This window comes from Melozone crissalis, unplaced genomic scaffold (genome assembly GCF_028551555.1).
Source record: "Melozone crissalis strain CALT ecotype California unplaced genomic scaffold, PUWL_Pcris_2 ptg000023l_1, whole genome shotgun sequence".
NCBI lineage: Eukaryota > Metazoa > Chordata > Aves > Passeriformes > Passerellidae > Melozone > Melozone crissalis.
The window spans coordinates 34,725,379-34,738,980 of record NW_026535801.1 but is presented as its reverse complement, the minus strand read 5'-3'; the positions used below and the strand labels follow the sequence as shown (position 1 = coordinate 34,738,980).

General features: G+C 36.2%; 1 protein-coding gene across 8 annotated transcripts in view; it reads right to left on the bottom strand.

Moving 5' to 3' along the window:
- Window positions 1-13,602, bottom strand: part of MGAT5 (alpha-1,6-mannosylglycoprotein 6-beta-N-acetylglucosaminyltransferase) — a 111,969-nt gene that overhangs the window by 31,783 nt on the left and 66,584 nt on the right. For all 8 annotated transcript variants that reach the window (XM_054277561.1, XM_054277562.1, XM_054277563.1 and 5 more), the window contains 5 exons: window positions 12,723-12,884; window positions 11,703-11,872; window positions 10,689-10,823; window positions 4,878-5,011; window positions 817-950 (listed from right to left, as the gene is read on the bottom strand). In XM_054277561.1, coding sequence (XP_054133536.1) covers window positions 817-950; window positions 4,878-5,011; window positions 10,689-10,823; window positions 11,703-11,872; window positions 12,723-12,884 — 735 coding nt within the window. The remainder of the gene's footprint in view (window positions 1-816; window positions 951-4,877; window positions 5,012-10,688; window positions 10,824-11,702; window positions 11,873-12,722; window positions 12,885-13,602) is intronic.

Genomic DNA, 13,602 nt, shown 5'->3' with positions numbered 1-13,602 from the left:
ACTGATAAGTTCCTTTTTCAGTTGACAAGACACCTAAAAATAAGGTCTTTTTAGGCAGGAGGGAAGGCACATGGAGGATATGGGCATGCAGAGAATTTGGGCACACAGAGCTGGAGGTAATCCAGCTACTAGTTAGTAATCTCTTTGAAATCTGCATGGGACACGCTCCCAGGTGTGTCAGCCTGGAAAAAGGAGCCACAGAAAAGAACAATGGGTGAAAAAAAAGAGCACTACGACTTAAAAACACAATATACTTTAATTTAGTGAAATTATCACCAAATCTTGGTGTTGTTATTCTGCTGCTCTCATCTGCAGATGAGAGAAAATACAATAATGGCAATAATAAAGAAATAAAACTCTGATATAATTACAGGGAGATAAAATAAGACTGCATACTTTTAGAGCCTCTCATAAAACAGGCTTTCCATCTCAAAATGCAGCACATATTTTGTTGAAGATATAAGAACAGAAGTAACTGAAAGACAGGTTTGCTTATGATTAATGAAAGTTCACACCTTAAATTTTCCATTATGTTTACCAGCCTTCTGCATTTTCTAAAATTATTGTGACATTAAGACTATATTTTTTATTCTACCAGAAAGGTGTACAGAAATAGCAAAGGATCCACATCAATCTAGACAGAAGTTTCTCTAACAGAAAGACTTCAAAATGTTCAATTTAATTATTCAAATACATTTGTTTCCAGAAAAAGAACTTAATGGGTTTAGACAGATGGGACACTTTCAAATTTCAAATTATGCTTTATTTTATTGATCAACATAAATTTACTCAAGCATATGAGTGTAAAAAACTCACCTTCCAGAAATTATCTACTTTGCCATAAACGAGAGATTGATTCTGCCTTTTGATGTCATTAATGTGTTTAATGTCACTGGAATTCAGGTGCTGCTCTACCACAAATCCAAGGAAGCTGTTATCTGGAGTGTGAGCTGTAAGAAACAGAGCAGATTCAGCACCTTTGAAAATACTGGTTAATGCTACATTAGAGTGAATGTTGTCAGAAAAGAAGCTATAAGGAACATGATCACCTCCTTCTTATTAGTACTGAAAGACATTTGCTTGCTTTATTATCCAAAATAGTTCTTATTAATTTTACGTCCTGCTCCATATGCCTACTGGAGTAAGCAGCTATTTTCTGTCTTGTTTCTGATAATAAAAACTCTGCAGCTGGACTGAGTCCAATGGTAATGATCTTTTTTGTCTGTGTGCTAAGCTTTATTTCATTATTAGAGATAAAAGAAACAGAGGAAATTCAGCCTGACAAATCTCAGAGATACAATACCAACAGTTTGAAAACCCCCTGGATTTATGCTTGTTAGCAAAGATGCAAGCAAAAATGGATGTTGCTCAATGGCATAAACAAATTTTGGCCAATTTCTTGGGTTCACCTCCTACACTGGAATTACCAACACCAACTCTCTGGGTATTATGCACCCATGCCAATTACTGGCCTACCAAGTCACACTATGCAAATCAGAATACAAATTGCATTGCCTAATTCACCCAGACATAGTGATCATAAAATATTTAAATGTGGCAAGTGAAGTCAGCAACAATGCTTTCAATCCAATCCAGGCAAAAAAAAGACTGTGTGCAAAGGCTATGCAATTTATTCATAGTTTTTAATACTATTTTTAGCCCCTATTGGTATTTTTTTCCAGCAGTGTTGGTCACTGTTCCACACCCTATAAAGACACAGATATTTAGGCTCACTAAAAGTAAGGAGTTTTGGTGTTTTGGATTGGTTTTTTTATCGACTGGGTGTTTATTTCCAGTGATGGACTCCAACACTCAATGCTTCAGGTGGAAATCCATCCCTACTATATAAAAGCTATTCCAATACATGGGGGTTTTTTGCCTCTAAAAAGTGACACAGCCTCACAGGTGCACATAGAAAAAGGCTGCAATAAACAGCAGGATCTCCTCTCTAGGCCTCCTGTTAAATTCTGGCACACAAGCTGACAATCACATTTTGAAAAGCTTAAGAACCCAAAACAAGACAAAAAACTCCTAAATCCAAAGACAACACCCCAGGCGTTTTTGATACGTGCAATGCTAAACCTCTACCAGAGTTATTAAAAAAAAATTCTATTGCAATTATGAGGTTTGCATTTTTGTTCCTGAAAATCAGCCAAGTGGATAATGCAGGAGAACAGAGAAACCATACACAGTGTACACGTCCCTCTGCCATTACATTAAGTCTTTCAAATGACAATTACTCTTTTTCACGAAAAATGCCTCAGCAACAGCCAGGCACCCACTTAGACCCAAGGACTTTTTAGAATTTTATATAGCAAACAGCACATTTCAAATATGTCTGAAAAGGGGCATTTTTCCATCCTTTCATATTTTTGGATGAGAGACTGCATTCAAAGGAGAGGCAAGGCAATATACACTCAAAAGAAAAATAAACCTTTGTTAAAGTTAGCACTTAGAACTGGTGGAATTTAGTGCCTCAAACATCATGGACAGGAAGCAGCAGTCAGATGGATTTTTAAGCAAGATCACGCAATTTAGAAGTACCAGAGCTGTTATTTTGCATGAAGGTATTTGAATTAAAAACGTGGCAAACATAAAAAGGGGGAAAAGCTCTCATGCTTCTGGGAAACTCAGAGAACAGTCAGGCACTTGGTAATATGCCACAGGTTTGAATATGGCTTGCTTGTTGCTCAGGATAATTTTCTGCCCTTATAATCAGAGTTCTCAAAACATAATAGAGTCTGGGGATCTTGGGAAGCTGTCCAGGACTCCAATCTGCCATAAAATCCTTACTGATGCATAACACGCACTTTTAATCACAACCCCATAAAGATGGTGCTATCTCTGCAGCAGAGAACAAAACAACAAATATAAACTTTAAATATCACAAACCATATTGACTCTTCTGCACCTAATAAAAAAAAAAAAAAAAAAAAAAGAACCATAAGAAAAATAAATCCTAGAATAATCCACAGCACTGAAATCACTCATGCTTCAGAATTAGTTTGCCTGCAATCTATTTACCCCTTTTCCTGCAGAGGAAAACCTGCAGTGATTTCCAGCAGTAAAAATTGGAAATGGTTATTTATTAAAATTCCAATACAGTCATACTCTTTGGAAAATTCATTATGAAGCAATTTTCTTTGCACAAGAGACTGTACCAGTGGCAGTCTGTACTGCCACAACAGAGATCTCTAGAGACAAGATTTATTTTCTTCTGCATTTCATGGAGAGGGACTGAGCAGTGCACACACAGCTGTACCACCAGTGCTCTTCCAGCTATTTTCACTGAGTGCATCATCCCCCTTGGTGCTATCTTGGACACATCCAAATTTCCCAACAGCTGGACAACTTAAACAAAGCACAATTGAGTCCCTTTTCCATTTAGGACATAAACTGATAAATATTAGCAAATGTGGATACAAAACAAGCTCTGCTTACTAATATCCAGGCACAAACTCTGCAACCACTTTCAAGTCACATTTCACCACCACATGTTTTGTTACTTGCTTCCCAACAACTGTGAATGCAGCCTTTTATCTCTTGAACAACCTTCACTTATATTTCTCTGGAAAAACTTGCGCAGCAAATGTTGACAGACAAAATATGCCTCTCTCAAGAATTTCACAGGGCAACTGAAATCAAAAGCGTGTCAACCCGACAGCAGCATGTATAATTCTGCTGTGAAAAGCAGGAAAGTTTCAGAGATTGATGATGAAAGCTGATGAGAGAGAACAGAGCCCTCCCTGGTCTTAATGTCAGACTGGGACCAGCACCAAACTCTGGGGGTGGGCTGGTCACCATGAAATGTTTCCTTGCAGGTTTCCCTACATTTCACCATGAAATGTTTCCTTACAGGTTTCCTTACATTTCACCATGAAATGTTTCCTTGCAGGTTTCCCTACATTTCACCATGAAATGTTCCTTTGGGCTGAGCAGCCCCTGCACACAGCAGAGCCTCCCTTGCCCTGTACCTTTCAGAGACAACACACCTGAATTACTGCTACATAAGAGACAGATTCCTCGATTCTGGAATCTACTGCTATAAAGCCAAAGATTAGGTATAGATCAGGTCACAAATAATTTAATCTGACCCAATTTATAGAGAATTTCCATCCTTTTTTGTGTCTGTTTTGTTTCTTTTTTAGGTTTGGCTGGGGCCACTTCAAAAGATATTTATAGATGATTCAAAGATCTACAGCAGTGCTGAAATGCTGAAATCTACAACTTATTTTACAATAGCTTTGCACACTGCTGGCAAATAAATGTTAGTCAGTTTAGCTGAGGATAAATACTCACAATATGAAAACAAGCTAGGTAAATTTTTTTACAAAGCCATAAAAAAGTAGTGACAAAAAAATTTTGCTGAATAGTCATTTTAAAATGACCACTGAACACAAAGCAACAGTGAAGGGCTGGTGCTGCTGAGCTGTTGAAGAACAAAATCAGAAATACAACACCATAGCTAACATAGGTCCAAACTTCAGTTCAACATGATGAAATGCAGGAGTTTATAAAAATGTAATCTAGCAAGTTCCTCAAAGATCTATTGCTTCATAGTAATATTAGAGAAAGCAGAAGTAACAAAAACAAACTCCATGATACTTGAGGGAAAAGCCAAACACCACTTTCCACAGGTACCAGGGCATAAAGATATCTACCTATGTTTATATTAGCTCAATATTTTTGTTTTCTCATTGCTTTCTGGAAGCACAACAGAGCTTTTGCATATCTACAGACACTGCCACAAATCTTCCCATTTAGCAGTTGCATTTTATTAAACTGTGAATTTGTCTTTCATAAGGAAAAAAAAATCTTCTCAATGACAGCATTCCTTTTTAAATCTCTAAATTATTCATAAGAACAGACGCACTTACGGAACATTGTATAAAACTGCTGTGGATTGAGGTTCCACTTTCCCCATGGTGTCTTGTGGCCTTTCGACTGGGCATAATGGGCATGGTTAAACTCTGGCTCAGTCCCAAAGGAATCCAGAACTCTGAGCATACACCTGAAAAAGAAAAAAAAAAATTACTGTAGGTACACCTACATATGCATATATATGAATGTGCATATATATGCAGAGTTATGATAATTAAAATGTGTTTTGTCTTTGTTTGCAGCTGTGGAGAACATATAAACAGAAGGCACATTTTAATTTCAAAAAATTCTGTTCATATTACATTCACAAAGATGTTCTGAACAGCAAACTCAAGGATATATCAGATATTCAAATAACAGCCCTGGAGCTTATTTTGTCCTTACAGAATGAAAGAATGCTTTAAAATCCAAGCAGAGTTTATGGGAATGCCACAGTGGCCACCTGCATTTCCTAGGGCTCTGGAGTACAATTTAGGCAGAAGAAGAGAGGATTTTCCACGTGTTTTCTAAAGTTCTCAACCCTTACTGCAAACCAAATGCAGCAACCAGGGGCCACATGCCAAGAAGATCAGAGCAGAAGAGGACATTGTCTTTAGAGAATTGTATTTGGTCTCCAGGTTCTGACTTTCAGACCTACTGTAAAAACACTGAAGATGGTTTAATATCCTGAGTTCTTGCAGTAAGCTCATTTATTTGTTTATGAAATATTTTGTCACAGACTTTTGAAGAAACAACATAAAAGTCAATTACCTGCATCAACCAACACACAAGAGAAAGAAATCCTGGCACTGGAATACAAAGAGCCTGGGATGAGAGAATCATGCTCACACTCTATTTAAAATCCTACTAATTCCTTGAAAAAGAAAGGGCCCGTAGTGCATGACAGGCAGAAAAAGTGTCAGTATGAAGAAGACAGTACATGTTATAGGACAGAGATTCTAGAAGTTATGTTTCCAAAATGCAGCGTGCCAAATCTTTGAGATGACTTGGACATACTGACCACTGCCACTGAAGTGCATTACAGGGCTCCAGAGTCTACCATTCTTCAGCCCTCTGCAAACAAAATTGCAGAAAAGACTTATTCAGGAATTAAATATCACGTGCAATTGTGTTATAAACACAGACTCTCACCACGGCGCATTGTAGCACTGGGCTCATATGTGCTAAGGAAGAGAAGGGAGGTAGCTGCAAAATGACAATTAAAAACAGTTATTTTTCACAGTTTTCAACATTTCCCATGCTCCAAGCACATATGTATATTCTGTTCAGTAAAAAACCTGATTTTGGCTTTTAAATGTGAAAGAATTTAGCACTCAAAAGGTGAAAGAACTTATCTCTAACCATTTGTCAGCTTTAAAAATAAAACATTTTAGTCCCCCAAATAAATTCACATGTTACTTGTATGTTGCTCCTTTCTCTAAAAGTATTCAATAATGTGGGAAGTAAAAAAAAAAAACCCAGCAACTTTTAAACTCTTCTATGAAATGCTACCTGTGTGTTTCAAAATACAAATTGAGAAAAATGATGTGTTTTTTTAAACCTTCACAGAGATATTTCAAACAAAAAGAAAGTCACAATATACAACATATTATGATTCACCAAACAACAAAGCTGACAGATCAGTTTCTGTGCAGTGTTTTCTGTCAACTGTTCTCAATGAAAATATTTTACAACAGTGGCAATTATCTCTGCATCACACAAAATACTCCAGCAGGACCAAAACAAGTTCTGCACTGATGAATCATTCAGTAATAAAAGCCCTCTCATTTCTTGGCAGGTCTTTAAACAAAATTCCTCTCAAACATACAGCTTTTGGCCAGGTACTTGAGTACAGGAGAATGAAAAATAGGAGAAAAATACAGAAAAACTGCAACATTACTGGAGGTTGTCAAGAGATATATGTAAGGAGCACTCTGCTTTGTAAGGGTACTCTGCTTTGTTGGTTCTCTTTTTCCTGAACTCAGATGTAAGATAAGAAGCACTAAGGGCTAATAGGGATATGAGGAACCATGTCCAGTACATGCAGGGTTTTCTGAATCAGGACAGGCAATGTGAAGCAACAGAAATCCAAACCAGAAAGCAGGAAAACAAAAAAAAAAAAAAAATTTCTGTGATTTGGTATAAACTAAGTCAGGAAAAAAGATGACCGAAAAAAGTGCAAGTCTGTGCAGGAATGGTATGAGAGATCAAAGCTTCAAGTGGTGAAACTAATCCCTGAAATGCAGCAGAAAAGACCTGGTAAAGATTTAAAATTTAGAAATGAATGTAATTAATAGCAGTTATGCTGAACTGATATTTTAATATATGCAGGAATGCCTTGATTGTCTGCCCTACTACTATATTCTCCATTTGTTTCACCTAATAATTTAGATGCCTTTCATTTTTTTATTATTTTTGCATACAATGCATTAGCATTTCTAAAGTGAAATAATTATTTTTAAAAATGACAAAACAGTAATTTTTTTATAACTCAGGGATATATTTTAAATTAAAATGCTAATTTGGTATACCTTTAATTTCAGTTTTGCCACTCTTCCTTCCCAAAATGTCACCTAGCTTTAGCAATAAAACTGCAGAGAATTGCAGTGTGCCCTGAAATTGGTGTCAGAATAACTCTATTCTCTGCCTAATTAAAAAGAGGACTGGTAGGTAGTAAATTGCTTTAGAAACATCCATATCAGTCTTTTCTGTCTAGCACATTAGAAGTGACAATTTTAGGGCTTAAAAAAAATCTGAGAAAAGTAACCCAGGATTATTTAAAGGGAGCTTTTCTCTCCCCTTGAGTATGGGGCAGAAGCACAATCTTAACAGAGCTGACCTGGTGGACAAATTTATACACATTTTTTTTGTATCCTTCTCCCACTTCATCAGGCCACTCAGTATTTGCATTTAAAATCTCAGGACAGAAAATAACCCTCCTAAAAAAGATGTGTTCTAGAGAACACGCAGAAAGCAGGAATGTTGCTCATTTCTCAGCTGTCACGTTAATTTATTTCAAGAAAAAAAAAGCCAGCTGGATTGTTGGCATATGGGAATGAGTCATTGCTAGAGAGACTGTGGAAAAATGAAAAGATACCAGATTTTTATGTGCTGCATAGAGGATGAGGGTGTTAAGAAAGACTGCATTTCTCAAATTATATTAAACTAATTATTTGAGTGTTGATTCACTGCACACAAACTGCATTCAAACATCCACACCTCAGAACTGAAAAATCCAGCAGGCATTGCTCTGCTTGGAACTAAGGTGCACTCTAAAATGAGATGTGTTCTGCTGTGTTCCTGCTATTTGCAGCACCAATTATCCCACAGATAAAGCACACACTACCAAAAGTCACTGGTGCTCTCAGCTGTGCAGAAGAGTCTTTCAGAAATACTCACTCCCAAAGCAGCAGGGTCATTCTCTCGAGCTTGCAGTTCCAGAAACCTGATTTGCAGCTACCAAAAATTTCCTCAGGGCTCAAGTTCACCCAGAAAGATTACATAAAGCACTCTTACCAAGTGACTGTTCTGAAGGCAGAGGCTTATTCTGCCACTCTATTCTGATCTGAAGTGAATAAAAACATTTTAATTCATTTTTATCTGAGTCTGGTCTGTATCAACCACACTGAGCTGACCTGCACACATCCACTGAAAAACAATTTCTTTTCAGACAAACAATTATTCCTACTGACATAAATACAACTGAGAAAAAAAAGCAGAGTTTGTAAAGAGCAAGGGCTAAAAAGCAGCTTTATTTGTGATAATGTTTATTTTATTGGAATGAAATAGAAATGGATGCCTATGCTGTTATAAAGCACTTTGTGGTTTTAGCTTCAAAACATTTTAATGACAAAATTTGTAGGATAACTCATGATACTGGGAGAAAAAACAATGACTGGAAGAGGATCCTGAAATAGGAGACAGCACGCATGCAGTAGCTACAAATTAATTCCTCTGCTTTAATCAATTCTGTAGTCTCTGCTAGACTCTGGATCCTCTTTGGTACACTGAACTTGAGAAAAAGCCTCACATAATTAGAGAGATTCACCATAAACGTAACAAGTTTCAAGAAAGGTATACAAAAGATGAATTGTATGTAATGACTCAAACCCCTAAATGTATGTACTTTAAAAAAGCAAATTGAAGGAAAAGCAGTAAAGAAGACATCCTAGGGGCTGGCAGAGAGGAGAAAGTAATTTATTCTCCAGAACCCTATTAGAATAAGCAGTAATGGGCAGTTAGCAAAACACCAGGCCAAGAAAAACACATGAAAGAAAAGCTTAACTATATAAAGCAAGATGTTGGGGCATCTTGTTCAGTCTTCAGTAAAAGATGAGGCAAAAATCTCTCATCAAAGACAAATGCATCCTTATCTATTTTTCAGTCAGGCTATGGACTGGATGAGACTCCTTTCCAGTCCATGAAAGGCAGTGCTGTAGAAGACATTAAGACACCTTTTTCTCCCCGCAAAGCCTCAAAAAATTCTACAGTACATAAGGAGTTGAATGTAATTCTGCTCTCCTAAATAAGAAAACACCAGCCATTACCACAAAATAATAATCAATATAAAACAGATTGATAATTCAAGATGTAATTATTCTATGAGGAAAGAAAAATTGAATAGCTAATCTATAATCTCAATATATATTTTCATAGATTTGTTACAGGATATACCAGACAGGTAATTGCAAGCAGACAGGAAGAAACATTTAAAATTTATAGGAAGGGTTTCATATCCTGACCACAGCGCTGCATGTGATCTCCTAGTGACAATTACATCTGGCAGACAGACAAGGAACTGTTGCTGGGTGGAAAATGGGATTATCTTTATTAGCAGGCTCCTGAAAACTAGAATATCCATTTACTCCCCTGCTTCAAAAAAGAGATTAAGAGTAATCTAATCTGCAATGTTGATCACAGTACTCTCATTTACAATTACACTGGAAAGATCCAATGCTCCAGAAAATCCTGAGGCTGAAAGAAAACAATTTCTCTGCCATGAACACCTTTCTCCAAGTAGGATATGCTGGACTTTGAGGATCAAAAAAGACAGCTAATTCTAGCAGGTACAGAAAATTCAACATCATTAATTGAGGTTTGGGTTTCTTTCATGCTGATGTGTATTTGTACAATGCATGGGAGCCTTAAGGATTTAAAGCCATTGACAAAAAGAAAAGAGGTTCTAAAACTGCAGATGTGAAGAAAGGTGCACAAAGTCATTTCTTGTGATCCTCATCTTCCATTTCAAATGGAAAGATGTTTATAGATTACAAAAACAACAATAACTGCAGTTTATTCTTCAGACCTGGCCCTGAACTCTCTGCCCAGTATCTTAAGGAATGGAATAGAAAATTGCACTGCAGTTGTTGGGCAATACAATTAGAACAGATAAATCTCCACAATCATTGATCCAGTGTGGTTACAAACAGCAAAAAGCAAAACATGCCTCTGATATTCCAACTAAACAACAAAATGCAGTAATCTCTCAGCTCACCTACTAATTTACAGAAAAAATGGGGAGGGGGAAGTGCAGGTAAAGAAAGGAGGGAAAGAAGGGCAGAGATGATGATTTATCAAGAGGATAATTAAGATTTTTAAGATTAAAAATTCTTGAATCCAAGAATTTCAAGCTTGCTGGGGGGGATAATGATGGCATGCAAAGAACAAGTATTAGGCCCTTTAATCCTAAAAGCTGAAGACAACAGAAAAGTGCATTTTACTTTTCAACAAATTCATGTGAATGGACTTATTTCAGTATTTTGGCATGTGCTATTCAACAAAAGCTCCTTAACAAAGCAGATTAGAGGGCAAGTGAGTGTTATACTTACTGGTAATGAACCCATGATGGACCAAGGGTTTTCTTGAACTGAGTCAGTCCCACAATATCAATGTAAATGAGTTCTACAATTTTATCTCCCTGGGTCGGGCAGCCAGATCTGTTACCTACAACCTTCTTCATAATCCTAAACAAAGAAAAAGCAACATGAAAAAGCATTACTTTCCAAATACCTTGAATTGATGCTGTAATACTATTTATTCCAATATTTCCAGTTTCCAAAAAAGTTTGACTTTTTTACTATTTTGAAATCATGATCCATGTAAGAACACTGAAATGCTAGAGATGCTCAACATTTATTAAATGTAAAGCACTAATTTTCACTAAAAATTTCATCTAGTTTAAGCAAAAGAATGATATCTTTGAAATGCTTAAAAATGGTGTGCTTTGAAATTATTCAAAATAATTTCTGCCTTCTATTGACAGCTTTATAGTATAAGAGCTCTCTATAAAACAATGCTGTCATGTAATTTAAAAAAGAAAGCTGCAGAAAAAGCACATGTGCTCAAGCTTCAAACAGATGTTTTATGTCTGGTGCTGAAATAGTTGGCAAAGCAGGACAAGGAAGAGTAAGGAGCAACTTGACCTAACACAAGCAATTAACTACATCAAAAGTAACATGTTTAAAGAACTTAAACCTTTATCTTAAAAAGAGATACTGAGTGAAGAACAGCAGAAACTGAAGCAGAGGACACAGAATTAAGCTAGTCTGTAGCATTTCCCATTGCAGCTGGTTAAAGCACCTGGAATGTTAAAGACTAAGCTGCTTAGTTGGAATTTTACAACATTCATTTATGAAGTCCCAGGAGCCTGAAGCTACAATGAAAACACATTATCCTTTCCATGGCACATATACTTAGCTCATGAAAATAATCTTATCGTCTGTTTAGTGAATTATCGCTTTCATTTTATGCTTCAAGAAATTATATACTGTTAATAGAAGCTCCAAGAGTTTACAATTCTTTTCTTCTAATTCTGGTTTCAAAAGCGAAAGTAATCTCCTTACTCCTTGAGCTCTGCCAGTGAAGCTGAAATCCTGATGTCATGGCCCAGTAAGTAGAGAGATGTAATTAAATCACTCCACTGGACTAATTCACCAAGTGGGCCACCGCTAAACGCATTTTCTGCAATCTTGAATCCAGATTCTTTTGTCAAAAGCCCCAAATGAACAAGGATCTGGAAAGGAAAGTCATATGTTTGAGTTATCGACATGAAACATGCAACTGTTATACATTACAGCGGTTTTTCTTTCTATTAAATTCCAACCATGGGCAAAAAAAGAAATCAAAGGAAACAAGCCAATACTGCCACCTGAATAATTTAATTTTGTAATGAATGCAAGGATTGAGAATCTCCAGCAAGGAGCTGAGCCAGGCAGGCTTAAGACAGGGTAGAAATATGAACATACATAGGGCTGCTGCCACTCAGGAATAACAAGGCAAGAAGTAAACTTGTTGTTGTGTTTGTAACCTTTAGCTTAACTAGTTAAGGTAATTAAAAAAAATAAATCAAATGAACTACACCTTTTTGCTTCAAGTATCTCATGGCTTTAAAACTGAACTCATTACAGGAGGTCTAAACTGATCCAATCCAAAGTTTTGGTCAACTTTAAGTCTACTCAAATCCAAACCCAAGATACACCATTTAGTATCAATTCTGGACAACAAAGATGTATAGATGTTGTTTCCATGACTACATAAAACACTCCAGTGTCATCAGCTTGCAGTAAATTCACAATTTCTCCCTTTAGAACATAATCTGTATTTAGTCTACATACTCTCTATTTTATCCAAAACTATAGAGATCAGAAAACTTACTCCAAGACTGACTCATGCAAAACACATAAAACTATCTGTAAAGCAAACACCCATTGCAACAGAATTTCAAACAGGAAAATATTTCTTGAAAAGAATATAAACATGAGCCTTTTATATTTTCTATTTCCATTGTGAAGCTACACCTGGAACAAGAAGGTTGAAAGAGCCTATATAACAGAAAGTGACACGAATAAAGTGCTCTCATTTACCTTTTTTCGTTTCCTTTTCTCCAAATTTTGTTTTTCTGCCAGTGATTTAATGGCCTCAATCCAGGTATCAGCCATTCGTCTGATGCGCAACATCATCCACCTGAATTCCTCATGCCTTGACATCATTTTGTAGAGATTATCAAAGTTGATACGAATTTCAGCCTTCAAGCAAAGCATTAAGAAACATCCCAAACATTAGTTATTCTTCAACACACTTTAGAGAAGTTAAAAAACTGCTCAAATGTGATCTGTTAATATTCCTCTTTGAAAAAGAAGAAATAGAAATAGGAAAAAAGATACACTCCTAGTACGTTAAGATTTTAGTTCAAATATTAAAGATCTACTTAAGCAGACACTTCTAAGCTACATAAATTACTGTTATTTTTATTAGTAGTATTTGGTAGCCCAGAATACACTTGCAATGTTTCACAATGCATTTATTTCTGCAATATAAGGTCTGGTATTGTTCATGTGCTTCAAAATGAGGCACAGGTATGTCTAAATTATAATACAGAACAGTAGGCTCAAGATTTATGTGTCTCATGAATCTTCCAAACACAAGGAAGTCTCCAATTGTACCAGAAAGGAAGGAACATTACTAGGGTCTAAATTTTAAAGGAAATACTTGTTTTAAAGCTAGACTGTTCTAAGATAAATTGGTTTTAAAAAAAAGAGGCAGCCTATATCTATATTATGTAAGAAATGTTCATATGCAGCCCAGCAATTATCTTAAATTATCTTAAAATACCTAATTGCTACATAATTAAGCTGCAACAATTTAGAAACAACTCTGTGTGCTTACAGTATTTAATGGGAAAAAATTGGGAGTAATCAAAATGTTACTACAAACCTGAAATGGATATAAGCCTTTTCCATAAAT